Source organism: Melozone crissalis, unplaced genomic scaffold, assembly GCF_028551555.1.
Source record: "Melozone crissalis strain CALT ecotype California unplaced genomic scaffold, PUWL_Pcris_2 ptg000075l_1, whole genome shotgun sequence".
Lineage (NCBI taxonomy): Eukaryota > Metazoa > Chordata > Aves > Passeriformes > Passerellidae > Melozone > Melozone crissalis.
In genome coordinates, this window is record NW_026535852.1 from 1,571,353 (window position 1) to 1,599,334 (window position 27,982).

Here is a 27,982-nt window from a genome sequence, read left to right on the forward strand (position 1 = left end):
TTTTAAAAGAGTAAAAATTTTACTCTTTATAATTATAAAGAGTAAAAATGCTGTTGAAAGGAAGTTTTTTGTCTGTGTTAACCAGTATGCTAAGCTGGAAATGCAGTACTCCATGTATGGAACTGGGATCCTGAAAAACTGCACTGAAAACTAAAAATAACAGTATGGTAGTTTACTGTGGCTCACCATCTGTCATTTCTTTTTTACTTTTGAGGGGTAACAGGAGGTCCAGCAACAAGCCTATTAGAAGTAGATATTTTCAGAGTATTTTCCTGAAAAAGAACAACAACCATGAAAAAACCCCAGTGAGAAAACATTAATTGTAGCCTGAAGTTATTACACATGCTTGTTTCCCAGGAGATTTGATATGTGAGTATAGCCTGGGAAAAGAACTGGCCATTTGGAATAGAATGTTTCCCAATTATTTGGTTCTCTGTGCCCTGATGAAGTACAAACAAAGTGGTCCGGGGCTTCAGAGCATATTGATCAGCCTTGTGATAATGATGTTAATTTATCAGAGAATAATAGTTTATCAGAGAATCACAGAATAAGCTGAGTTGGAAGGGGTCTACAAAGATCTTCAAGTCCAACTCAAGGCTGTGCACAGCATCATCCACAAGAGTCACAAAAGTCAAAGAAGTAAAAGCAGAAAATATTTGCACCACCAAATGTTCATGATCAAATTCTGGTACAGAATTGCCAATGAACTCTCACTCCTGTTTGGCTTCGTACCTGAAACCCTCACTGAGCCACACATGGAAATGCCATTCCCAAGGGCTTTGGGTCACAACTCCCATTGTGTGCAGCCTCCAAGGAAAACATGGCTGCATTCTGAAAGGATTTTTCCCCTTTTTCAACTTAAGAATGTTGAGTTTAACGCCGAGTTTGGGGCCTGCTGGGTCAGGCCTGTGCACTCTGAGGGCGCATCCAGGCCTTGAGACACCTCTATGGCCAGGGCCCAGCACGACCCACATCTCCAAATTCCCATTAAAACCCTGGAATGGTACTGAAATATGGAGGTGGAAATACACACACAGGCTCCTCTGCTGGGTCTGGGGTGAGGGAAGAGGGAGGAAAAGAGTGAGACCCCACTGCCAGGGTGCTGCCGCCATTTCCCACAGCAGCAGGGATGAAGGCCTGTGATGGCGGCTGGTGAGGGGACAGCACACACTGGGGTGGGAGCGGGGAGAGATCCCCAGGGAGGACACGAGACAAGGTGGGATCCTTCACCTGTGGGTGCCAGGGGCACAGGAAGAACAGAGAGGGGTGAGGAGAGGACATGGGGCTGGATGTGGGATTGTGTGTCCAGTGGGACATTGAGGGAGTGCCAGGACATGGGGCTGGATGTGGAGTTGTGGGACATTGAGGGAACTATCAGGATATAGGGCTGGATGTGAGGTTATGGGACATTGAGGGGGTGCCAGGACGTGGGGCTGGGTTCTGGATTTTGGGACACTTAGGGGACTGCCAGGACATGGAACTGGTTTGGGGTTGTGCGTCCAGGTGCACCTTGAAGGGATGCCAAGACATGGGGCTGGGTGTGGGATTATGTGTCCGGGTGGGACACTGAGGGGACTGTCAGGACATGGGGCTGGGTGTGGGATTTTGGGACATTGAGGAGGTGCCAGGACATGGGGCTGGGTGTGGGATTATGTGTCCAGGTGGGACACTGAGGGGACTGTCAGGACATGGGGCTGGGTGTGGGGTTTTGGGACACTGAGGGATTTCCGGGACATGGGGCTGGGTGTGGGGCTGTGTGTCCAGGTGGACATTGATGGGGTGCCAGCACATTTTCATCTTCAACACAGGCATTTGGCCCTAATTCTTTTTATTCCTGTTCCATTTCAACATAAATTCTCCTGGAGTTAGTCCATTCCATCCCTTCCCTCTATAATTCTATTGCAGTATCTTTCATTTCATATCTCTCTTTCTTCTGCTTCAACTTTGGTTTTCCTGTCTTCTCCTCTATTTTATTCACTTCTCAACAGCTGCCCTGGATGAGCAGATTCAGGCCAGGCTTCTCATCAAAACAAATTAAAGCATTATTTTTAGGTTTGATTTTAGGTAATTTGCTTTAAAGACAATTTGCCTAGAAAGTGTTGGCTGTGCCAAATCAAATTTTAACACAAATACAGATATGTGAACCAACCTGGGCTTTGCCTAATGCTCAAAATATGATTTCTCATCTCTTGTGGGTCATTGCACTGTCTGAGATTTAGCAGAACTGTGGAACTCCTCAGTATTCCACAAGGAAAAACTGTTCATGCAAAGGAATTAAGAGTAATGAAACTGTTGTGATTCAGCCTAAAACGTTCTGTGCAATCCTGAATTACGTTTTTTAATTTTCTTTGGGAGATATGTGATTCCCCTCTCCCATTTAAGAAATTTAATTTAAAATGAAATGCCAGCACCAAGCAAAGAAACCAACAAAGGAGTTAGAAGGGTCTAAGAAAATAGTTTCATATTTTGTTAGTGAAGGGGATGTGTTAAAAACCCTGTGAACTAAAACATCATTTTAACCCCCCTCAAATTTCCTTTCCACAGTTGCCATGCTCCTTTTAGCCCCCAAAACTATACAACTTATCCTTCTACTGAGTAAAATTCTTTGTTTATAAATGAATTTTAAGGGAGCAAAGATTAATTTCTCTGTGGCCCTGTTGTTGCTATGAGATGAATGTGACATTGCCACTCTCAAAACCCCCTATTAGCAAATATTTTCCTACTTTTCTATTTTTTTTCCTCTTTTATGCAAGAAATAAAAGTTGAATTATCACTCTGGGTCCCAACATTTAACATCTTTTGTGTTTTAATCTCGTTTTCAGATATGTTTAGAACCTAATTCCTTTTCACAATTGTGGCTCAAGGCAAAACTTGCCTCTCCTCACCTGAAGTGGATTGGAACATAATAAGAAAATTGAATGGGCATCAAGCCATATCCTAAGAGATGATTTTTCCCAGAACTACAGGGTTTAAATAATTCTGCCAGGAGAACAAACTGATCTAGAACTTCCCAGTGTCCTCTGCAAGGAAAAAAAAAAAAGAAAAAAATGGGGGAAAAAGGGAAAAAAAGAAAAAAAAAAGGAACATAACAGTTATTCAGAAAGACCTAGAAAATTACTTAGAATTATTCATTTTATGTTAAATATATGCTTTTTACAAGCACATTAAAATAGTTTTAGGTTCTTCTCTATCCTCTGCTTAGAGTGTGCATCTGGAAGCTCAGGTGGTTTTTGTGCTGTTTTTAAGGGATTAGTTAATTTTGTGATCTGTTTTGCTGTCTAATTCTTGGAAAATGTGATTACTGATATTTTTATGACATGAAATAATGTGAAATCCCAGGTAGGGTGGTGACCTGTTGGAGAAGACACAAGTGAACATTCTCCCAGTGATGATTCCAAGAGCTTTTTCAGTGGCTGCCGCTGAAAGAGTCAGAGGACGCAAACCTTTGGGAACACCAGGAACTGAAGAGAGGGCAACCCAGAAAAAGGACAAGACAAGAAAGGAAAGAAAGAAATATGGACTGTATCTCTATGCCCAAGGTGATAAAAAAGGTAAATTTGTTTTCTGGTAGTATGAGATATTTCTGGTAGTATGAGAGTCTCTTAAAAAATGTCATTGTTCCCTTTCTTTGGCTTTTTTTGATAATTAGCAAGGCAACAGTTTTTCAGTGAGAGGATTGGTGTAATATATAATATAATATAATATAATATAATATAATATAATATAATATAATATAATAATATATAATAATATATAATAATATATATTACATGTAATATATTTTATATCTAATCTATAGCCTATAATCCAATAAATTTATCTTATCTTATGTATAATACTATAAAAATGCTATATAAAACATATATAATAATTTCGTATATATAAATAATATATATATATTTTTATATATAAATATATAATATATAAATATATAAACATTAAATATATAGTATATAATATTTATTATTATATTATATTATATTATATTATATTATATATGTTTTATATATTATATGTAAATTACATTTATTCTTTATACATATAATTATATTATATAAATTAATTTTATATATATTATATATTTTTAAATGTATGTATATTTTATATATATAATAAATTCTATTTCAAACACCAGTAAGGGGAAGGAAGAGAAAGATCCTCGGCTGTGTTATCCCACAACTCTCAGTGATCCAAAGGGAGAATCCCCTGGGATGTGGGAGCCCTTGGCAATCCTCATTCCTCAGCTTTAACCCAAGGTCCTGACAATGGCTCTGCCACATCTTGGTGTCTGACCATGCATCACCAGCCAGTCTGAAAAAGCTTTTCTTGAGGAAAATGGGTAAAAATAATACACAAAAATGTCAGTTTTGCCCAGAAAACAGCCATTTTGTGGCCAGCTGGGTCGTGGTGTATCCTGTGAAATGAATTTGTGCCTCAATGGAATGAGCATAGAGAAGGGAGATGGAAACAGACATGGAATTTATGCCACTGTTAACATCAGGAATCTCTCCATGTCTGCATCTTTAACCATCTCAACCTATCCTTTCTTAAATCCTGTAGTCCTATATCACAAAAATGAGCAGAAAACCAGCAACCCTTTTCCCGCTGAGCTTCAAAATTTCATCTTGATTTACCAAAGCTACAAGATGGAAATCAATCCAAAAAACCCCAGAAACATTGACTGTCTCTGTTATAATCTCTGTTATTATATGCTGCAGTCAAGAAGTTACACTGGCATGAAAGTAGCAGACCAGAAAATATAATGTCATTTTTTATATCTAGTTAGCAAAAAATCATTATTGACCTCTACCTGTGGTGGATAATTTATTGTGTATACTTGTATATCTAGTATTATTATTACTTGGATAAAGTGTTTATTTTTGCTTGTCCATGACTACTGGAAATGAAATACATTTTACAGTACTTCTGACAGCTTTTGCAGAAAGGTATTTGCCTTTTTTTCCCATCCTCTCAGTCCTTTCTGGCAAAATAAAATAGTAAGATAATGTAATTTTGCAAATACTTGTGTAACAATATTTGTGGTTTTATTGTAGTTTTCCTGCAATAGAATTGTGTTGCAGAAAATATTGGATTAAACAGAATTTTTTGGAAAGATCTGTCTTTTTATTCTGATGGTTTTTAAAGTCAGGACCTTGCCTGCTTTATCCATAAAATCTGAGGTGATCTATAAATTATAATAAACTTTTAATCAAAATACTGCCTGAAATGCCATGAGAGCTCTAGTGAAACTGAATATATGCCTGAAAAAGAGGAATACACTCAGATTTACAGTCTTTAATATTTTTAAATTCTAATCCTGCTTGAGGAGAAGCAAATGAGAGGAATTCAGCCAGAATCCTGGCCATAAATAGAGGCAAATGGCAGCAATACACTGAGAAGTAGCACATTAATGTATTTTTAATTGCTGTTTAAAAGCCACATAGACAACTGCACACGTGTTCTGTGCAATGAGCATTTAAGGTTTATTTTAAAATGTTGTTTAATTCAAAGCTGACTGGAAAGCTGTAGAAAACTGGTTAGAAATCCCAGCTGCAGGGATTTCAGCCATGTGCTGTTGGGAGCATGTTGGTTTTTGAGTCCTTGATGACCTGTAAATCACTCTGTTGTTTTTTGGTGGTTTTTTGTTTTGTTTTTTATCATGCGCCTATTCAAGGTGCAGACTCTGATGGGTTGAATTGGTTTCATCAGATTGTGGCTACATTAGTGAAGTGTATTATTTACAGGAAGAAAACCGATTTCCGTGGATTGAAAATTGATTTCTGTTGATTTATTTCCTTTTATTTCCATTGGCTGCTAGCTGTGGTCTGCTGCAGCCACAAAAAGACAGAGAGATATAAAATATTTAATGCATTTATCTGTGAATCATTTGAATCACACAATCCTGGAATGGTTTGGGTTGGAAGGGACCTTTAAGATCATCTTGTTCCACCCCCTGCCATGGGCAGGGAACCTTCCCCTAGACCAGGCTGCTCATTGAACATCAGTTTTGGGGCATTTTGTGAAGAAACCACAATTCTGTAGCTGGATAAGCAGGGAAAGCACACAGTGATTGATTTTTCTGCAATAATTTCTGTCTCTCAACGCCAATTCTCTCTGATCTCACTGCAGGAGGGAAGAAAGGACCAAACACCTCCAACCTGAACTCCTCCTTCTCACCCATGCAGAGCGGGGCGGGTTACCAGGAAAAAAACCCAACTGCCCAGCGAATATCTTCAGCCAGGATGCACAAAATTAAAGAGCTGAAGAACGAAATATTCGACCTGCGAAAGAAAATCGAGACGTGGAGCTTCGAGAACCTGGCTCTGAGGGAGCTGAACCGGCGGCACACCACGGCCATGGAGCGGCACGGCAACACAGAGAGCCACCTGCAGGAGATGCTGGCAGAGCATCGCAGCGACATGCGACACCTCAGGAACCTCCTGAAAATGTCCCAGGAGGCCGAGAGGAACATGGCCAGGGAGCTGAAGAAGGTCGAAGCGGATCTGAGGAGAACTAAAGGTGATCTGAAGGCTTTGGCTGTGCTGTCGGAGGACAAAGCTCTGGCAGAGAAGGAGGAGCTGAGTCGCAGGTTGTCAGTGCTTAATGAAACATTGGAGGCAAAGGATGAGAGGATACAGGTAGTGCCTGCAAATTGTTGTGTTTGTGGAATGTAGGGAATTATAGAATTCCTAAATTGGAAGGGAATCACAAGGATCATTAAACAGGAGAAGTTTCAGTGCAGGAATAGTGGAAAAGTTTTGGCTGCTTATCAGATGAATGATTCTGATATAATCCTGTAACACTGGATGCTGTTTAATCCAGTACTCTCCTGAGTGTAAGGAAGTTCAAGAGGAGATAATTCATTTCCTTTTAGTGTCTCATGTTTCTTTACTCTCACTGACCCCAGCACAAAAAAGATAGGAACACAATTTTTACGACAAAACTGGCAGAGTGAAATTTCCATGGTCCTCCAGGAATTCATTTCTATCTCCTATGAATTTCCTCCAGGAATTTCCTGCAGGAATGAATTTCCTCCAGGAATTCATTTCTATTTCCTATAGGGTCAGTTATAATTAGAATTAAATAAAGAGCCAGGAATTCTTAAGAGAAACTGTAAATATGAACAGCTGAATTCAGACTCTCTTTTAAAAACTTTCTGTTTCCAGGAGTGAGGAGCTATAAAATCACACCTGATACTTTTAGGAACTGGAATTTCAGTGCATGGCCCTGGGTTCTGAAGATAAAGAACCCAATAAATCACCAAATTTTCATTTACACTAAGCCTCCTTATTCTGCTACAGTTCATAGGTCTGTGTGAATAGAAAGCCTTAACATTTCTCAAAGATAGTTATATTAATTAATCCATCAGAAAGGTAATGTACGGCCTTATTTTTATGATTGAATGCCAAAACCTTTTCTTTTGTTTACTGAAAATAGGTTTAAAACCTTTTATCTCTTACTTTGGAATCAATTTTTCAGATACCTCAGTATAGTTTAATGTATTGTTTACAATACATGAATATTATTTATAATACATACAATATTTTATAATATTATTTATATTACTATGTGTATTATTTATATTACCATAAATAAGTAAATACTATTATATTACTATTATATACTATATAGTACTATAATATTATTTATATTGCTATAATTAGAATATAATAATGGTTATTATACATAATTATGAGCTTAAATTTCCTTATATTAGCACACTTTTATTTTAAATCAGTCAAGAACAAGTTTTCCAATTGTCACAGTGAGAATGGTAAAATCTGTGCCTTTTTTAAGAGTCTGGAGATGCAGCTGAAGATGAACAACAGCACCTTTAGTCGTCAGCTGGCAAGTGAGAGCAGAAAACTCCTGGAAGCTACAATGACCACAAAGAAGTTGCTAATGGAAATTAACATTGCTCACCAAAAAATTAAGGTATTCCAGGTTTTGTCCAGATTTCTGTCTCCACAGGAAAATTCAAATATTTAATGTTACCTATTCCTTCTTTCTTTTTTTTTTTTTTTTTTTTTGCTTCTTTGGTTTTCTTCTTTTGCTTTTATTTTTCTTGGTTTTTTGGGGTTTTTTTTTGCTTCTTTTACAGTATTTACTAATAGAATTTGTTTTCCTGCTTCAGCTACAATCTACTAAAAAAGCCAGAAATGTCAAATTCTTCATCATTGTGGGTCTGTTTGTTAGAAGTAGTCAATAATTAATTGAAGCAGAGATTAATGCATCAGAAATATAACCAAAATCCACAATTTGGTCAACATTTTGCCAGATTGGGGTCAGATATATTCATCTACTCATTTTTAATGAGCTCCCTCACAGAAACAAGTCAAAATGAGCCAAATATCACAACCTGCAAAACTAGAGTTGAACAAGAAGAGCCATAGAAATGTTTCAAGAGTTTGCCTAAATTCCAGTTGCATTTTTAGACAAATGATTTTGGGATAAATAGGTCCAGTCCAGCACTTTTTGTAATGCTTGTAAATCAAACATGCAGGAAAACTAAATGGATTTAAAGCCAAAACTGCCAGGAATGGGATGCCACCTGAGTTGTAATGAAGAAAACCTTTACACATTTCAGAAAACCTGGAACCCCTTGTGGCTTTTTCATAACTGTGTTTGTAACACAGTTAAAATACACTTATTTCTATTTTTCTGTGTCAAGGTGATCCCATTGGGGAGCTTTCTCTTCCTAAATGGAATCAAATTTCTGTGGAAGATGTTGTTGAGGGGAGATTTCCCAGACATCCCAGAAATCCCAGTTCCTGAGGATTTGTGGAGGTTGGGATTTCTGCACAGGGATGTTGTTTATCCCTCTTCCCTGTAGCAGGTGCAGAAATTTCCTCCTGGTACTTGGCTGAGCTTTTTTCCCTGTCAGAGTCTGATCTCCTCCTGGACATGCAGATCTGGGAGATGGGAACAATTATAATCTCAGGAACGCTAATATGAATCTGGCCCAAAATGCAAATTATTCCAAATTATTCTCACCTTAACTCTTTTCTAAAATAGTTCTGTTTCATCTCCTTTCCACACAGTTCTCTATGTGTCCAGGTCTCTGAATTTTCTATTGAATTCTATTGAAAATATGAATTTTCTATTGATTCTATTGATTTCTATTGAAAATCTGAATTCTCTATTGATTCTGTTGATTTCTATTGAAAATCTTCAATAGAAGATTTTCAATATGAGACCAGACACGATTATCAACCTTCTTTCTGTGCCAGAACAGAGTTTACCCTTACAAATTCATAGTTTTACGCACCTGTTTTATTTCAGGCCATTCCACTTCCAGGATAACTTGTAATTTTCCCAAATAAATGAAGCACCTCTTTTTTTCCCTCTGAAAAAAAATAATGGGAATGGGACTGAGTCAGTGGGACTGAGTGTAACTGAGATCTATCTTCTGTGTTTAAGGAAGATTTCATTGAGGAAAAAGGAATTTTGCTAAATAAATGTCAAAATGTGCCTCAGGAGTTCATGTCACCACCAGAACAACAGGTTGTGAAGCAACTGAGCATATGACAAGGGCACTGAGTAAATAATTTATTTTTTTTTAAATCAACAAAAAAGATGAAGTAAAGGCAAAATATATTTATTCTGGAAAAATGTAAATGACAAAGACCACGTGAGTCTGGCAAAAGGTGAAGTCCCTGATGGCTTTCACCCAGCATGGGAAAATTAAGCAAAAAAAAGGAATTTTTAAGGCATTTTAGAAGCTTAACAGTGTTTATTTCTTCTTAGGAAAAGGATCGGCAGCTCTACGTACAGAACATTTATACAAATCGGATGCCAAAAGCCCTGAGGGACAGAAGTGATTGGGTTCCTGATGACCCAAGTATGTCTGTAATCATCTCCTTCTCTTGTTTAGTTAAGTGACACTTTCACTGTTTTAGAATGGGAGGTTTATTCCAAATTAAATGCCAAAGTAGAGCTTTTGTGTGGGCTGAAAAGGTGAAAAGGTTCAGGAAGCTTAAAGGCTTGAATGATAGAAAAGAACAATATAAATTAAGTTCTACCAAGAAAGAAAGAGCTCCTGAGTGAAGAATATTTCTTTTACATTGATGCTCATAGATATTGGGGAGAAATATCTGTTCCATGCAGTCTTGGCTGTCCAGCATTCCAAGGACAGCTGCCTGGAGTGGGATTCAGCTGATTAAACCCAACCAGAGCTGTCTGAGATGCCCCAGTTTGCCTCCACGACACCCAGAATTTGGGATGGGATGATCTAAACATGGACTTCTCTCATGGCTGAGGCACCTCCTGAAAACACTGATCAGGTATTGCTGCTCCTAAAGGGAAGCAGAAATCAGGATTTTGTTCATGTGGGTACCAAAGAGCCCTTGGCAAACCTGTCTGCTGGAAATGCTCCCCCCAGAATTCCTCAAATCATGGCAGAAATACAAAATCTTACCACACTCAGTTGCTTATTTCTTTCCTCTTCATTGCCTTTGCAAACCATTAACTCTGCCTAAACCACCAGTGAACTACAGGGAAAAGATTGGTACTTCAAGGTGTAAAATTAAGAAAAACACAAATCCCTGGTTGTCATCCCAAGTCAGACACATTTTTTATAAAACTCTGAATTCCTGTTTTAGTTACACCACATAAATACCTTTTTTTTTTTTAAATTTTACTCACATATGGCCTTGTATTCAATAGAAATTGAATATTGCTATTCAATTATGGTACTTAAACCACTGTTATAATTTAAAATCTTCTTTTCTTTAAGCAAGATAAGGGAGCTTAGTTGGAGAGAGAAATGATGTTTTGTAATGAAAAACTTCCAAGCAAAGTTGCACGATCCTCTGGAATTTTAAGAAAAATACCTTAAAATTTTAAGAAAAATTTCATTCTCTGCCAGTTAATGGATTTGGAAACCCAGAGCTGGAATTGCTGAAAATTTATTTTTGTGGTCACTACTCACTTGAATTTTCCTTTAGCAGATTTCTGAAGAGTTGCCTCTTCAGGTCATTCTTTTCTAGTTGACATTCACAAAAGTTTTTTTAGCCAGCAGTAAATTTAGAGCTGAGTTTTTTAGCGGTGCTGATAAATGGCTGGAGGGAGGATTCCTCAGGCGGCCGGAGAGCTCTGTGCAGGTAACGGGAATGGATTTTTTGGATGGATTGCGCAGCTCCGGCCGCTCACCTGGGGGGGCAGCGCCCCCTGGTCCCGGTGCCGGGGAACGCCCGGCTGGAAAAGCTCCCGGAGCTCCCGGAACCCAAATTAATTCCTCCCGCATCGCCGGAGTCACTCCAGGCTGGTCACCAGCAGCCCCTTCACCGCCCTGCTGCCAGCACCCCGAGGGCTCCATCTTTGTGCGTTTTTATGCGTTTTATCCTTTCATTTCTGAGCTCAAAACTTGGAATAAGATCCCATTTTTGCTGCTCTGGTAGCAGCAACTTTCTCAGCTGCTTGTGTCAAAATTATTCTAATAATAAAGGAAGAATATACTCATCTTGTCCGTCTTATATCCATATTTCTCTGGACATCTCGTTCAGTCGCTCCCTTGGAATTGAGAGGAATAGCAGATTTGTCTTTCCAAACAAGCTGTGGGACTGCTGGTGGATAAAACCAGCGCTGGGAGATAAAAGAAACAATGGGAAGGATTCCACTGATTGATGAATGGGAAAAGATATTTGCTTTTGCAAATAAACTTTACGTTTGCTGATAAACGAAATTAGACGTTGAGAGATGAAACAATGAGGAGGAAAAACCCCTGAATTGCATAAGAATTAAAAATTACAAATGAGGGTTATACATTAGAGGGAAATCTCTGGTATCAGGTGTTTTGGGAAATTGGTACCTCTCAAGTCCTTCAGAAATGGGGAAAGAGAGAAGGGAAAAGCAGCCAGGAAATTGGGATAAAAAGGAGTCTGCATCCTCCAAAAATTTGAGAGATCCCAGGGGAATGCCCCATGGCCTCTCCCTTTATTCCAATAAAGTAAAAGGACTCCTCTGTCTCCTTTTTGGACATAAACCTCTGGTGTTTATGAATCAGAATCTCTTCTAAAGACCACTGACATTTCAAACAGTGTGGAGCATTCCCCCTGAGCTGGGTTCCATAAAGATCCAAATTTAGGAAACTGAACTCAGGTTTCATAGCAGACCTCTCTAATTTACACTAGAATGGAACCAAGAATTAAGCCCATGTGGGCTTTGGGGCACAGACACACTTGTCTGACTTTACATGTTCTATCTGAAAATATACTTAGTAATATATTTTTATTTATATATTTATGTATATACTTATGTTTAGGATGCACTGATGTACAAGGCTCATAAATCCAGGTTTGTCTCCAGTTTCAGCATTTAAAGAATCAGTAGAACAAATTATTTATTTTTTGAAGGGCATTAGGATATGCATTAAAAAAAAAGTTAAAATTCTTGGTCACATAGCAGTATTGTCAGTTGTCAGAGATATATTTTGTTTATATCACCAACCTAATTCCAGAGATAACTGTATTGCTAATGTTTGTCCTATTCAACAGGTCTGAGAGTAAACAGATCAGTACAAGTAGATAAAGAGAGTTTTAGAGAACTGCTGCTGTCTCAGCACCAGGAAACAGAACAAAATCCAATCCAGCAAAAAAAGGTGGGAAAGATCTGGATCCAAATCCAATCCCTGTTTAAACTCTCAGCTAAGGTGTATTTTATTCCCTAAGTTGCAGTAATGTGCCTGGATAACCTGATCCTTCATCTAGGATGGGGATTTTGCATGAGTGTGATTACAGGACAGAAATAATGCTGTGATGCAAAATATAATATAACAGCAATAGAAATTACTGATCTTTTTTTAAGTATTGCACTGATTGAGTCCTTTTAAAAGTCACTAGACAAGCATTCCCTCATTATTTTTACCTTTAATTGCCAATTTTAGGAGAACAAAGATGAAGGTGGAGAAGGTAAAGCAAAGGAAGTGTGCTCACATGCCCGAGGTAAAAAGGAAAAGCAAGCAACCAAGAAAGTGCCAGAAACTTCAAACAGGACACACAGAGGTAGGTTTAATGTTTCTCTCAGAAATTCACCTGATCTTTGCAAATTACCCGAAGTTCTGGTGATTTATGTGGTTCTGACAGCCCTTCACTGGCAGCTGGCTGACAGGAGCCAACTCCAAATGATGAATGAGGTGTCACTGAAAACACAGAATTGTCTGGGTTGGAAAATGCAGCTGCTGCTGGTGCTGCACTGCAGGATGGGGCATCTCCACCCTGCTCTTCTCCCAAAGCTCAGGCTGGTAAAAACTCAGTGTTCTGTCTGTAACAGGATAATTAACAGTGTTAATCCACACTAATCAAACCCTGATCTCAAAGTTGGGAATCTTCATCACTGCTGTGAGCCTATTTCCATGGAAAAGGAAAAGGAGTGTGAGGGCTGGGAGCAGTTCCTCATTAGTGATCCCTGGAAAGAGATTTTACGGAAATCGCAGCCACTGTGTCCTCATGGAAAAGTTACATGCAAGGGACTCATCTGTAAACATCTTTATTCTGAAGAAATTCTGTAGAACAGAGGAGAGAAAAAGCCACTGCTGTTCCCTCATTCACGTTTTTCTTTCTAGAAACATTCCTGTTATTTCCTTTAAGGCTTTTAGGAAAAGAAAAGGTCTGAGTGCCACCATTCTAAACATGTCCCAAGTGACAGGAGACCTCCAGGTCCCACATTTGCCCAGGGGGAACAGGTGATGCCAGGTCCCATCCCTGTCACCTGGCATGTGTGACCTCCTGAGGTTTGTGCTCTGCCTTTGCAGCCTGCAGCCTTTCCAGACAGACAAAATCAGCACTTGGCTTTAAAATGCCCTTTTAAAACTGACAGAAAACACAGGTCTTACAATGCTTCCTCTGAATAATCTGTGAAATCTGAGTTTCTCTCACTGATAGCAGACTTTTATTGAAGCCTTATTTGGCTTCTTTAGTTCCTGCAACTTCTTATTTCCCATTTAAGCTGGGATTATGTCTCAGTTTGGGGGTACTCTGTGAGTCTCTGCAGAGCTTTGCACCCATTAGAAGTTGTCCCCTGCACTGATAAATGGCATTTCTGCACACATGTTCCTTTTCCTGCTGAAAAGTGGAGCCCCCTCATTTCCAGGTGAGAGTTGCTGAATATTCTGCTCCACACAAGCACCTCTATTGTGAATTAAGGGAAAGGAAATCCTGCATATCTCTAAGTTCCACTTAAAAGCCAGAATGTGACAATTAAGAGTTCAGATCTCGCCTGGTTTCTCTGTTGCATTGTACATGACTTTTCTGTATTTAGCCATTGCTGTACATAATGGCAGCTAAATCCTTTTAACTAAATTCAACACTATGAAAAAAGTAAAAATAAGGATATGAACCTGGATTCAGTGGCAGAATGATGTTATTTTATTATAGAGGTATTTGAACTACCATCAATAATAACTGAAGCAGTGAAATAAGGATGTGATACTTGCTCTTTTTAAAGCTTCATAACTCCTCATGTTCTTAAACCCTGCAATATTTTAGGGGGCAAACTGCTGCTGGAAGAATGCAAATTTTCAGAATTTATTAAAGAAATGGAAAAAGAGACAGAGGTTCTTAAACAGGAGTTGAAAACTCTGATGAAATCTGAACAAAGTCCTCAAAGAGTGAAAAAGAACAATCAAGAGGGAGAGGCAGTGGAAGAAGTTGAAAAAGAAGAGAAAAAACCCCATGAGCACCAAAAGAAGAAAGCCAGGAGTGAAGGTCCAAGTCCAAGCAAAGACCCCACCAGGCTGAAAAAAAAATACATTTTCTCAGGGGCTGTTGAGAATTTCCAGCAGAGGCTCCACACTTCAGGTGCCAAAAGCAAATCAGGATTTGGGAAAAGCTGCCTGAGCAGCCAGAGACAGGCAGGGCAGGGCTGCAGCGATGCCACCGCTGTGCCCAGGGGGAAAACGTCCTTTGGGGCTTATGAACCTTCCTTTGGGCAAACCCCCCTGGGCTGGCAGCACAGCTCCTCTGCAGGGGAGGAAGCACCCGATGGAGGAGCTCTCTGGGGAGGGATGTGTGCCAGGAGAAAACTCCTGGAGCTCCAGCAGCACAAGGGTGAAGGCAGAGCAGTGAGGGGGGCAAGGCAAACCCCAAACTCCCTGCCAGGCTCCAGCTCCCCTCGTTAAAAACAGCTCCTGAGTTACTCCACACTTATTGCTGATAGTTCAGTACATCAGCTTGCCTTTAGAGAATTTAAATATTCCCATTGTTACAAACCAAGTGTTTTACTTTCATTCAATGTTTATTAAACCTTACAAGCACTGGCAATTGCTCTCCATGATTTTTTCTAAAACAATCCAATCAGCTGTCACAAAACCCACGTTGTGTGCTTGATCTTTTCCCACATATATACATTAAGAATTCCTTATCATCTTTACCTGTTACCAGGTAAAATTCAGTCCTTGTTCAGGAACTTCCAGGTTTTTGCATTCCCAAGGAGCTGGGATTTGGGAGCTGGGTGTTTTTTAGTTGCTGACATGAACACCCAGATTTCATAAGGTTCACTGCTGGGTGAGCACCAACAATGCCATAAAAGAAAACTTTAGTTCCTTCACTCCCCAAACAGCTTCCAGAATTCACAGATAATAAAAATAATTTGCTCCTACATTGTTTTCACGAGCATTAGGAACCTCTAAAGCCTCATTCTTTCCCTCTGTTGGAACTTATCAAAGCAGTTTGCCTGGTAACTTCCCCAGCTGACATGCAGAGATGAATGTGCAAGAGGAAAGCATTGTTTTGGACAAGTCAGGCATAGCCAGTCCCCAAAAAGCCTCTAAAAATCCTTGTTTAAGGTTATGTAAGCCAGGGGAGGAGGATTGTGGTTTGTTCCTCACACTAATTTATTTAATACTTGCTAAATTCATGAGAAGTGTGAAAAAATTGGGGCATTCTGTTAATTTTTAAAGGCAGTTGCACTTTAAAAAATGTCCAAAATTATACTACAGAAGTTCTTAAAGATGACAAAGACATTCAGAGCTGAACCTGTTGCAGCAACTTTTCAAATAATTAAAAAAATTATTTAGTTGAGTTGCTTCAAACAATATTTCCTTATGCACAAACACAGGGGCTGTTGTTTTGGCTTGGATTTTGGTGAGATTGGGATTTGTTTTGTCATTTTGGGTTTGTTTATTTGGGGTTTTTGTGGGTTGTTCAGGAAAACTGCAGTTAACATTAAAAAAGAGATGAAAAAACCTAAGATGGGTTGAAAAGCTTTATTTCCTTAATAAAACCACAATTTTACATAACATTCAATCACACTTTTTCTTGATATTTATTTTCAAGTAGGCTAAATGCAATTCCTGATATAAAATCCAAATTTTTAAATTAATATTAAAACAAATAAACAAAAATATTTAATCCATATATATATACACACAACACAACCTGACCTTTTGAACTGGTTTTTGAAGGCAGTGCCAATTTTGGAGGGGTCCTGGCCCCTTCCTTCCCTTCCTGCAGGGAGGAGAAGGCCCTGGAAGAGCAGAGGGATCATTCCTGTGGGAATTCCAGAGTGGGAGGCTCAATCAGCATCCCCTGCAGGAACAGCACTGTCTTCTGCTTCACTGACACCAACCTGTGCTTGGCAGCTGAAAAAACCTCTTAAGAGATAAAAATCTTGATTTACTCATCTAGTTTTAGGAGAGTTCAAGAAGATTCTGATTTTAGGGTAAAAAATGACAAGGAAATTGTTTTGCCCCAAGCCAAGCAAACAACCTCCCTCTGCCCTCTGCACCACCCAACATGATCCCACCTCAGGGTGAAGCTTCCATATTTTATAGAAAGAAACAGCCAATCCATATTTTATAGAAAGAAACAGCCAAGCTCCCAAATGAATCCCTAAAGCCAGCACATTTCCAATTTAAAACCACAAATCCAACACTGTGACAACAGGCCATGACAAAACCTTATGGTTCTGCCATGACTAAACCCAAAATGAGGATTTACAACCAGCAGTGCTGTTCTTTCCAAAATGAAAGACAAACTCTGGGAAGCGAAACCAAAAGAATCCAAAGGACGGACAGATATCCAAATGGAGTAACAAGGATTGTCTCAGCCCTTGTCTCATCAAAGATAACTGTCCCTTTTCTTTTTTTAAATTAATTTCAAACAGTGATTATGTAAATGCAGCTGGGGAGTCCATGGCTGGCTGGGGTTCCTTCAGCTGAAGGGGTGCAGCATGATGGCCACAACTTTATTGCAGACCACGAGCCAGCAGGTGATTCCCACTCCTCCTGGAAAAGAGGGAGAAAACACAATTGAAATTGTTGGATCAATCACTCTGAGGAACTTGTGCAGCTGCAAACAAGCTTGGAGGTGTAAAAAATTAAACTAAGAATTCATGAGGCCAACAGGAACTAAACTCTTTATATACAAAAGAGAAATACAAGAGATGGGAGATAAATCAATGCTGGTCCCAAAAAATTCTGGATTGTCTTGGGAAAAGAGCAGCAAATACACAAATAAAGTGTGGTGAGTGCACCCCAGAGCTAAAACCATCTGCTACAGACCCAAGAGAAAATATCTCAGTTTAAGGCCTGGCAAAACTTAAATTCAGGATTTGAGAGATGTAAAAAGTAAATTTCCTCTGAAATTGAAATCAGTTGTTTTGTAAGTACATAGTTATTCATAGCACACCTGTGAAGAAAACTCCCTTTTGGGCGATTTTCTGATTTCCTAATTTAACTCTTCCCCAGGATCTATTCAATACAGAGAAGAGCAATGCTCTGCTTGGGTGGAAACAAAAATGACAAAATTCATGAGCACTTCAAGAAACCAAAACCACACATGGAAGAGCTGCTGAAATCCCTGAGCCCTGTGCTCTGGGAGCCAGGGAAGCAGCTGCTGTGAATCCCTGCAAGCCCTGGGGCTGGGCCATGTCCTGCTCCTCACCTGCCACTCCCGTGGGGAAGGCCACCAGGCGCTCCAGGGGAGCCAGCCACTTGCTCGGGAGCACGGTGACAGGCTCAGAGTAGTACTTCCAGATCAGAGAGATCATCAGGGCAGCCTGGAATGGGCATTTTTTATTAGTTTGGATGATAACACACACCAAAGTACATTCCCAGTGCTATCTGGAATTGTTTCTTTGTTATCTTCTTCAAAATATTTTTAGATTTTATATGACTTTAAATTTATACACAATATTAGGAGGTTGCAAGGGGATCTTTCTTTCAAGACCCTCTCTCCAATCCACACAGTCATAGCATTTGTTAAAATTCTGATGACCCTTTTTAGGCTGAATTTTTGCCTACAAGGAGTTCAACTCACTTGAACAGTCCCCTAAGGAAATCTTCATGCTGACCACTGCCATTCTCCTTAGCAAGTTCTCTGGCACCAGTCAGAACTACTCAGACAATCTGATGAGGCACTGTGGGGAAATGGGTGGCAGCTGTAGGTGGAGATTTGCATCCTCAGCAGAAGTGTGTTTTGGTTTCATAGCCAGAATTATATTCACATGTAGCAGAACTTTCCTGGATTTGGGGCCAATATAAAAAATCCCCAGTGATTAAAGAGCTAAGGCAAACTCCAATCTTGTCCCCTCAAAACCAGAAACACAGAGTTGAGATGAAAGTTAAACTCCTTCCATCCTCAACTACCAGACCTTATCATCATTTCCCTTCCAGTTGCAGAAATTCTTTGTGTCTGCCAAGCTCTGTGTCCTTGGAATCCCAGAATGGTTTGGGCTGGAAGGAATTTAAAGATCCTCCAGTGCCATGGCAGGGACACCTCCCACTGTCCCAGGCTGCTCCAGCCCCAGTGTCCAGCCTGGCCTTGGGCACTGCCAGGGATCCAGGGATGGAATTCCATCCCAGCCCTGCCCACCCTGCCAGGGAACAATTCCTCATTGCCAAGATCCCACCCAGCCCTGCCCTCTGGCACTGGGAGCCATTCCCTGTGTGCTGTCCCTGCATCCCCTGGCCATTGTCTCTCTCCAGCCTTCCTGGGGCTCCTCCAGGCCCTGCAAGGCCACCCTGAGCTCAGCCCAAAGCTTCTCCTGTGCAGGTGAGCAATGCCAGCTGTGCCAGCCTTTCCTGCCAGCAGAGCTGCTCCATCCCTCTGCCCATCCTGGAGCCTCCTCTGGGCTCTCTGCAGCAGCTCCAGCTGCTCCCTGCACTGGGGGAGCCCTGAGTGACAGGTATGGACCAATAAACCAGGAGAGAATTGTGACACTACTGAGGATTTGGGTGAAGTTGTATCCATAACAAAATATTGACTTACCTGCACTATGTAGAATACAATATTTATGACCCACTTTATTTTGGCTAATTGGGCAGTTCGTGCTTTCACTGTCAAAGAAAAAGAAAATATTAGTTTCCATTACTTACAGTAATGAATTATAATTACATTAGATTAGTAATTTTTTAATATTTCACTCTTTAAGGCTGGACATTACCCTGTTAAAAATCTCTTTCCATATGACTTACAGCTATATTAAAAACACTCTTCTACAAAAAACTGCCAGCTCTGTATCACACTGTAATTGCTATCTTGACTTACTCAATACAGGATTCAGTGATGGGCAACACTGAGAAATAATAAATAATTACACAGTGAAGCCCAGGAAATTCCTGGAAAGACACAGGGAAGATTTTCAAATAGTTTAAAGAGGGGGAAAAAGGAGAGAGAGAAAGAAAGAGAGAAGGGAAGGAAGGAGGAGAGGAAAGGGATGGGACAGAAAGGAAATGGAAATGTAAAGGAAAGGAAAGGAAATGTAAAGGAAAGGAAATTTCAAGGAAATGGAATGGAATGGAAAAGGGAAAGGGAAAGGAAAAGGAAAAGGAAAAGGAAAAGGAAAAGGAAAAGGAAAAGGAAAAGGAAAAGGAAAAGGAAAAGGAAAAGTGAAGGCTAATTTGAAGGACAAATACTTAAAGCTGAAAATGCTCTTATCAGCATTTCAGAAACAGAAGATGTTTTTCCTTGTGGAGCAGGAGCAGACACAGCACTGTACCGTGGGTTTTGAGCTTGTCAGTCATTTTGTTGATCTTCCTCTCCAGCCGCGCATATCTGGCGAACTCGTCCATCATGCTGATGGTGGCAAGCTCCTGCTTCATGGTCTGGATCTCTGCTCTCATCTGGGACTCCTGCTCTGCATCCTTCTGCAACAGCCTGGATATCTGAGAAGTGAAGGAAATGATCAATTCCTGCTCCAGAATTCCACTGATTTGCTTCAGTGTGCATAAAGTATGATCTCAAAACATCCCACAACAAAGGGCCTTTCACTGAGATGCAGGAAATCCTTGGGTGACAAGAGAACAAGTGACAAGATGAAACAGCCTCAAGCTGGACTCCATCATCTTGAAGGTTTTTTCCAATTTAAATGATTCTGTGATCATTCCCATTTCCAGCTCCAGCAGCCAAGTATTCCAACATTTCCTCCCTTCCTTTTACTCTCCTAATTTCTTTTCTTGAGGCACCACCTCAAGAACTCTGCCAGGCACAAAAGGACACAAAATCTTTTTATTGCTGTTCCTTAGCAAATCTTCCAGCCTCCCCAAGACACATGTAATTTATTTCCCCAGGGATGCTGTTCTCAGGCCTGCACACAGTGAGAGCATTAACATCATCTTCAGCCTCAAACCACAGCAGAAGGCTGAGCAGAGATCTTCAGAGAATCTCAGAATATCCTGAGTTGGAAAGGACTCACAAGGAATTGAGTCCCAGCCCTGTCCCTGCCCAAACCCCCAAAATCCCACCCTGGGCATCCCTGGCCAAAGGCTGCTGGAGCTTGGCAGCCTCGGGGCTGTGCCCATTCCCTGGGCAGTGCCAGCACCCTCTGGGGGAGAACCTTCCCCTAAATCCAACCTAAATCCCTCCTGGCCCAGCTGCAGCTGCTCCCTGGGTGCTGTCCCCGTGCCAGAGCTCAGAGCTGTCCCTTGGGAGGAGCTGCAGATCCCAATCTCAGCCTCCTCCAGCCTGAAGGAACCAAATGCCCTCAACCTCTCCTCAAATGGCTCTTTCATCACTCATCTCTAGCAACACTGAGTTCAGCTTCCCAAACTGCTGAGGGTGATGTAAGGTTTAAAGGATTTTTGTCCATTTTTAACAGTGCACACTGATCTCTGTGCCAGTGAAGTTATTTCTATGGTAGAGCAGAGCGACAGGGATTTCAGCATCTTCGTGCACGTGTGTTTATCTGGCAGCCACAGAGTTTATTTGTCTTGAATTCCATTATCCACATTTCCACAGCAATGCTTCAGATCAGAACAGGGGTGCCCTGATCAGATTACTGAGATTTATTCCTACAGTGATTTAACTCCTCAATCTCCGTATCCACTGATCTCCTATCTCAACAATGGGCACGTCCATCTGTTGAAAACACGCAAGACCGAGCAAAGTGATCCTTCCTACCCCGAAAAATGGGAAGATGTGGCTGCTCCATCCCTGGAGGAGTTCAGGAGCAGCCTGGACGAGGCTGAGCATCCAGGCCCGCTGCAAGGATCCCTGCCCACGGCAGGGGGGTGGGAGTGGATCATCCTCAGGGTTCCTTCCAGCCCAAACCATTCCATGATTCCGTGATGCATCCCAGGGACTGGAGGCTCAGGAGCATCCATGATAACACAGGTAACTCATCCCGCAGAAAGTGGGGCTGAGCTCCACCATTTCCAGCCCCAGCCTCTCCTCAGCAAGGCCGGCAGCAGGAGCAGACCCTGCCCGTCCCCGCCGGGGCCGCGGGAGCGCTCCCGCTCCGGCACCGCTCCCCACGTACTGAGAGAACCCCCGCAACGCCCCGCCAGTTCCCTGGGGTCCCCTCCCAACCATCCTCCCGCTTCCCCACGGGCGCCATCACTCACGAGGGAGGAGCAGGAGGGCAGCAGGATTTTGAGCGCGTTGCAGAGGAACACGGCGCTGAGCACCAGCAGCCAGGCGCCGCTCTCCGCCATGGGCCCCGCGCCGCCGCCGCCGCCTCCTCACAGCGCCCGCCCGAGGGCAGGCGGGGCCGCGCGCGGGGGGCACGTGACGCAGGCGGGCCAATGGGGAGGCGGTGCGCTCGGGCGGGGCGGGGCGCGCGCCGATCCGGCTGGATCCTGTTGCGGCGCCGCTGGCGCTGCTGGGATGGGGAGGGGGGCGGCGGCTCCGCTGCGCAGCCGGGCTGGGGCGCGCAGGCGGCCGCAGCAGCAGCGCTCGCTCGCAGCAGCAGCCGCGCCACACCAGCAGGAACAGCCGCAGCCGCGGGGGTCGCGGCCGGGAGCGTCGAGATGCCCAAGAGGAAGGTGAAGGCGGGCGGCAGCGAGCGGAGCCGCGGGGAGGGGACGGCCGGGAGTGTGTGGGGAGCGGGCTCGGCGGGAAGCGGCCGCGCCGCGGGCTCCGGTGCAGCGGGTGGTACTGAGGGCCGGCGCCTTCCCCTTGTGCCGGGAAGGGGGCAGGGGCTGTGGGAGGGAGGCTCAGGGGGGCTCGGTGAGGCTCGCGGTCCGGGAAGGGGCGGGCGGGGGCCGGGGCCGCCCCGCTCGCTGACGCGCTGTGTGTGTTGCAGGTGACGGTGGCGGACGGGGACGCCCCCGAGGAGGTAAGGAGCGGGCAGGGCGGCGGGGCAGGCGGGGCTGCTCAGGGCTGCCCGCCCCTCACGCCCTTCTCTCTCTCTCTCTGTCCCTGTGTGTGTCCGTGTCTCCCCGCAGCCCAAGCGGCGATCGGCGCGGCTCTCCGCGGTAAGTGCCGAGCGGCGGGGCCCTGCCGGGATGGGCGGGAGGCCGTGCCCAGACTGGATCCCCGCCTGACTTGTTCTCTCTCCTCAGAAACCCGCGCCTGCCAAAGCGGAGCCGAAACCTAAAAAGTTACCGGCGAAGGTGAGAGTGAATTGGAAAAGGGAAGGGAGAGGAGGTGCTGGTGCTTGGGGGCACCGTGCTGGAATGGTTTTGTTCCTTGTGGGAACTTGGCTGAAGCGTTGTTTTGATGTGCTTCTGCCAGTATTTACAGGTACATTCCATCGCCGTGGCTGTAGAGCCTTGTTAAGCTCCAGGCATTGCACGGAAGCGTGGGCACGGATCCATGCGTGTTATATTGGGTGGAACTACCTGACTGTCAAAGCAGCTGCGTTAGGACATCAGGAGGGATTTCTTCACAGAAAGGCTGGGCAGGCGTTGGAAAAGCTGCCCAGGGAGGGGGTGAAGTCACCATCTGTGGAGGTGTCCAAGGATAGGCTGGGATGTTTGCTCTGCTCTGGTTGACAGGGTGGTGCTCAGTTAAAGTTGGACTGGAGTATCTTGGAGGACTTTTCCAAACTGAATGATTCTGTGCATAGCGTTGTATTTCATCGGTGTAACAAGAGGGGATAAAACACACCTACTGATGTTTTAGAGCAGTGTGTTAGGACAGGGAAAAATTGTATTGGCCACTTAAAAACTACATGAGCTTCCATTCATGTGGTCAAACTTCCAGGTGTTTGTGTGTAAGAAAGTGGTTTTGTGTGATCTTTGAATTTTTCAGCACAGCTTTCGCAGTGGAAATAAGTGAGGTGTAAAAGTCTTTGGTTTTGGGGAGAGTTAAAAAAGGCCTTGTGTCTGTTGGCTCGCTGCTGTTTGCGTTGTTAAGTGTTCCTTTGTCATCTTAAGCTTTTCTTAGTGATGTGTTAAAAGCTTTGGGGTGACCTCATCGAGACCTTTCAGTACCTGGAGGGAGTTGATAAGAAAGATGAAGGGAGATCATTTCCTAGGGATGGAGTGACAGGGAAAGGCTTCTAACTGCCAGAGGGCAGGGCTGGATGGGACATTGGGAATGAGGAATCGTTCCCTGGCAGGGTGGGCAGGGCTGGGATGGAATTCCACCCCTGGATCCCTGGCAGTGCCCAAGGCCAGGTTGGACACTGGGATTGGAGCAGCCTGGGACAGTGGGAGGTGTTGGGGGTTGGATGAGATGATCTTTAAGATCCTTCTCAGCCCAAACTGTTCTTTAATTGATTGATATCTAATTGATATCTGAAATCGATTCTCTAATTTCAGATAAACTCATGATCTTTTAGACTTTCTGATGTTTTCATTGCATTAATCCTCTTGAGCAGTTACTGACCAGGAGCCCACCTTCATTCCAGTGGTCTGACTATCAGTGTGTTCCCACTCTCCAAGCTGGAAGCCCAAAGAATTTGGGGAAGCTTTCCAGTGCTACCAAGATGTAATTTCCTTTTTTTTTGCAGTGTCTGTGATGCATCTGCACTTACTGCTGCTCATTGATGTTGGATTTTCTGCTTAAAACTACTTCAAGCTATTAATTAACAGTCAAAGATTTTTTATTTATCAAAAAACCCTTTTTTTGTATCAACTTCATCAGTTCTTAAAACCTTCCTCAGTTTTTAAAGCAATCCTCAGTATTTTTTCTAGTTATGAGAAGTTTGCTCATTATGGAGTTAGTATGGGCTGTTAAAATAAATAATAATGGAGAAAAAAACTTTGGCATTCAAAGTATAGAAGTCAGTGTGTTGCAATTATGTAATTCTGAAATATTTTATAATGAGTGATCAGGGGTTGTTGGTAGCTTAGGAAATCTGTCTTTTTTGGTGTGTTTTTTATTGTTTTCAAAGTTTACCTGGAAGGTTGTAACAATTGACTTACTGGCAATGTATTTCATTGTAGGATAAATCTGAGGACAAGAAAGCTCCATCAAAGGGGAAGAAGGGGCCTAAAGGAAAACAGACAGAAGAGACAAACCAAGAGCAGCAGACAAAGGACAACCTGCCTGCAGAAAATGGGGAAGCTAAAACTGAGGAGGTGAAGTTTGGAGGGCTGGGTTTGGGTTTTGCTGTTATTGAGAAGTTGTTTTTTTTTATTTTTTTGCTACAAAAGTTTGTTGACAAATGAAATATTCTTTTACTTGGAAAGAGTCTTGAGTAAAAACCCAGAGGTGATCTGGGCAAAGTTGAGGTGACATTGACAGACCCTGCTGGGAGAAGGGACAGGTTGGTGCAGGGACAAAGTACAACCATTAATGGGTTGTTGCTGTGCCAGGTGAGTCTTGGCTGCACCACAGTGCCAGAGTGGCTGAACTTTTTGGAGACATGGATCACTTAGAGCATCCTCCACTCAGTACTACACTCCTGGAATGCAGACATAAATCAGTTACAAATTCAGCCCAAGATCAGCAGGGATGAAATACAAGTGTGGTAATGAGCCTGGAGTTGGTGTCAGGTTTCTGTGACAAACATTTTCAGGATTTTCTGTGACAACATTTTCAGTGGAGTATTTTGGTTTGTTTGGGAAGGTACAGGATGGTACTTCAGTGAGCTCTGGGGTAACAGTTTGTCATTTGCAAGCCTGCAGTGTGAAAAAGTTGTGCTCTAACTGCAAGTTCTTCAGCTGACTCATTTTTGGCATTATTGCAGCCTCTTAATTTGTGCTTGTAAAGTGGCAGCAGTGGAACCAAATTTGGCAGCATTCCCACCTGGGGTCCCTTTAGTTCACTGGTGCAGAGATTATGTAAATGTACAAGGAACGGATGATGGTTGCTCACAGCACCCAAAATTCCAGGTGTAATTTTATACCAAAGAGGCAGAGTCTGTCCTGTTGGATGTTACTGTTTGCTAAGAATTCAAACAGGGTTAAGATTTGAAGAACATTTGAAGTGTGGCACTGAAATTTAAAGGCATGAAGTGTTACCTCATGGATTTTCTAAACGCCTCATGTGTAATTGTAGCTGTGTAAAAGCTGAAGTTTTTTCTGTCATAAAGGCAGTAATACAATTAAAATTAAAATGCTTTGCAGTGTGTGTTTAGTAACAAATCAACATCCTGCAATCCATCCTGGTGGATCCAAGAGCCTTTTTGTGACAGCTTGGTTTAGCAGATCCAAAAGAAATCTGCAGGAGCAAGTCAGGGTTATTCTGTGCAGGGTTTGAGGTGCATTAAAACTCCAAACTAATCAGAGCCACTAAAAACTTCCTGCACTGAATTATTCTGGTTTTTTTTCCCTTTTCCAGACCCCAGCACCTGATGCAGCTGCAGAGAAAGAAGTGAAGTCTGAGTGACACCTGCTCCCACATCTGTAACTGGTGGTCCTTAAACCTTTCTTCTTGTACAATTCAGAGGAATATTTTTATCAACTATTTTGTAAATGCAAGTTTTTTAGTAGTTCTAGAAAACACGTTTTTAAAAAGGAGAGAATCCCGACTCAACCCATTTTTTTACATATTTAGATAAGTGTAAATGCTTTTTTTAAGTGGTAAAATCATGTACTGGTTGTCTGTTTTCTATGAAACCAGAAATTAACAGTGTGTTAATTAAGGAGAGGGCATTGAGGCCTTGATTATGCCTCACCTTCCACAGCCTCCAAGGGACAGTTTTCTATCCTATAAAATGAAGCATAACACAGATCAGACTTTGGAATTCATAATGATGTGTTGAGAATGTCTTAACATTTTAGTTCTTTATCCTTCTCTGTGGTTGTACCATCAGTAGAATTGCTTATCTAATAAAACTGCTCCCTAGTGGTGGATTCCCTGCTGAGTGATGTATGTCAGTGACAAAGTTATTTTTGGTAGTTGCAGCTTTATTTTTTTCCAACAACTTTGTAGCTGTGATGCAAAAAGATTGGAAACTTTTATTTTATATCTTTAAATACTGTCTTAAGTAAAAGTTTCTGCTTGGCAGATGGAAGCTGTTATGTCAATATTTGAGATACTGGAACTTCACATCTAGTTTTCAAGGACAGCTTGTCTACAAAGATTGAGTGAAAAAATATTTGAAATAGTGCTAGAAAAAAAAAAATAATTAGTTTTTAGATGAAAAAAAGCTCTGTGAATAAACACAATTGTAAAATTGTTGAAAGTATTTGTGATCACCAAACAAAAGCCAAATAAATCTTGATTATGAAAGGATGTTTCCATAGCTCCTGTATTGAGTGTGACCTCACAATGTGAGAGCTGTGGTTTGGATTTGTAACTGTGTCCTTCAGAGTGCTAAAATTGTACTTTAAAGAGATGGGTGGCTGTCCCGTTCTCGGCTGTTTCTGATGGCCTGGAAAGGCTCGGGATGGCCTTGGGACAGCCCGCGCTCCAAAGGACGAAAGGAGTCTTCAGGTTTTTTCTCGGTCTTCAGTGTTTATTAATTCTTATCTACAAGATTTTGTCCCGGCCCGACAGAGCACAGCACGTCAGCCATGAGCACACTGAGAGCCCTCGGGGCGGTCACTGATCTTTATACCCAAAACTACGTATAAGATATTTACCTATTTTCCCCAATGCCTTTCACCCTTATTGACAAGTGCACTTTTAGTAAGAACCAATCCCAAAGTGCCACCACCACCACAGAAGATGGACGACAAGAAGAAGAAGAAGGAGGGCAGGACACGCCCTAATCCATCTTCCTCCATCTTGTTTCTCTAGAGCCCCCTGTACTGAAATTCTAAACCTGTGTTTCACACTATAATTACCCTATCCCTTCACCATTTATCCCCGTGAGATCCCCCCATCCTCACACAGGTGTCGTCTCCTGTGCAGGATCAAAGTGCAGCCACCAGACACTTCTGGCAACGTTCCAGGACCTCCGAGCCCCCCAAGGGTTGTCTCGGTGACTCTGCACATCAGGGCTGCTGTGCTGAGATCCCACAGGTGGCAGTTCAGGAGTGGAGAACTGCAGTGTTGGTCTAAACTTGCAGTTGGAAAGTGAGAGCCTTGTGCTGCTGCTGTTTGCTTTAAAAAAGTCAATAATTAGAGAGTCTCAGATGGCAGCCAGAAACTGTCACCTTGTCCTGGGAGGAGCCAGGCTCAGACAGAAACGTTTGTTCTTTGTTGGGTGTTTTTTCCTCTTACCCCAGAATTTGTTTACGCTCCTAAGTAACACCTGCAGGCCCAGTACCTGCTTCCTGTACATGTTTAGTGCCTTCTTCAAATTGTTGCAGTTATTTCTAAAAAAAGCCACTTCAGTTTCACCTCTAATTTGCTTTCTTAATCAATACTCTCATTGCAGGAAGAATTTTACCATTTTTACCATTCTTTAGCAATCTTTAACTTTTCTATAGGAAGTCTCCCAACCTTAGACCACAGCCTGCTCCTGTTCCATTTCATCACAGGTGTGT

General features: G+C 42.3%; 3 protein-coding genes across 3 annotated transcripts; 2 read left to right on the top strand and 1 right to left on the bottom strand.

Moving 5' to 3' along the window:
* The first annotated feature begins 1,142 nt into the window (after positions 1-1,142).
* On the top strand, positions 1,143-16,593 carry LCA5L (lebercilin LCA5 like). Its single transcript, XM_054290051.1, has 9 exons — positions 1,143-1,152; positions 6,130-6,638; positions 7,798-7,935; positions 9,748-9,841; positions 12,495-12,598; positions 12,884-13,001; positions 13,413-13,475; positions 14,484-14,795; positions 16,577-16,593. Exons 1-9 carry the CDS (start codon positions 1,143-1,145, stop codon positions 16,591-16,593), a joined length of 1,365 nt encoding a protein of 454 aa, XP_054146026.1.
* On the bottom strand, positions 16,194-21,914 carry GET1 (guided entry of tail-anchored proteins factor 1). Its single transcript, XM_054290036.1, has 5 exons — positions 21,779-21,914; positions 19,936-20,101; positions 19,206-19,273; positions 17,880-17,994; positions 16,194-17,221 (listed from the first exon to the last, which is right to left on the bottom strand). The coding sequence occupies exons 1-5, from the start codon at positions 21,866-21,868 to the stop codon at positions 17,148-17,150; spliced, it is 513 nt and encodes a 170-aa protein (XP_054146011.1). The 5' UTR covers positions 21,869-21,914; the 3' UTR covers positions 16,194-17,147.
* A 169-nt stretch (positions 21,915-22,083) lies between these two features.
* On the top strand, positions 22,084-26,777 carry HMGN1 (high mobility group nucleosome binding domain 1). Its single transcript, XM_054290056.1, has 6 exons — positions 22,084-22,198; positions 22,459-22,491; positions 22,601-22,630; positions 22,718-22,768; positions 24,548-24,682; positions 25,887-26,777. Exons 1-6 carry the CDS (start codon positions 22,184-22,186, stop codon positions 25,932-25,934), a joined length of 312 nt encoding a protein of 103 aa, XP_054146031.1. The 5' UTR covers positions 22,084-22,183; the 3' UTR covers positions 25,935-26,777.
* The last annotated feature ends 1,205 nt before the right edge of the window (positions 26,778-27,982 follow it).

Excerpts from the sequence above, each read along its gene's own strand:
- LCA5L (XM_054290051.1), top strand. Across the intron at positions 6,639-7,797 it reads CAAAGGATGAGAGGATACAG|AGTCTGGAGATGCAGCTGAA; the intron begins GTAGTGCCTGCA and ends GCCTTTTTTAAG. Across the intron at positions 13,476-14,483 it reads TACATGCAAGGGACTCATCT|GGGGCAAACTGCTGCTGGAA; the intron begins GTAAACATCTTT and ends GCAATATTTTAG.
- GET1 (XM_054290036.1), bottom strand. The coding sequence starts at position 21,868 with ATGGCGGAGAGCGGCGCCTGGCTGCTGGTGCTCAGCGCCGTGTTCCTC. Across the intron at positions 19,274-19,935 it reads TGACAAGCTCAAAACCCACG|TGAAAGCACGAACTGCCCAA; the intron begins GTACAGTGCTGT and ends TTTCTTTGACAG. Across the intron at positions 17,222-17,879 it reads CTTCCCCACGGGAGTGGCAG|GAGGAGTGGGAATCACCTGC; the intron begins GTGAGGAGCAGG and ends CCTCTTTTCCAG.
- HMGN1 (XM_054290056.1), top strand. Across the intron at positions 22,492-22,600 it reads ACGGGGACGCCCCCGAGGAG|CCCAAGCGGCGATCGGCGCG; the intron begins GTAAGGAGCGGG and ends GTCTCCCCGCAG. Across the intron at positions 24,683-25,886 it reads GGGAAGCTAAAACTGAGGAG|ACCCCAGCACCTGATGCAGC; the intron begins GTGAAGTTTGGA and ends TCCCTTTTCCAG.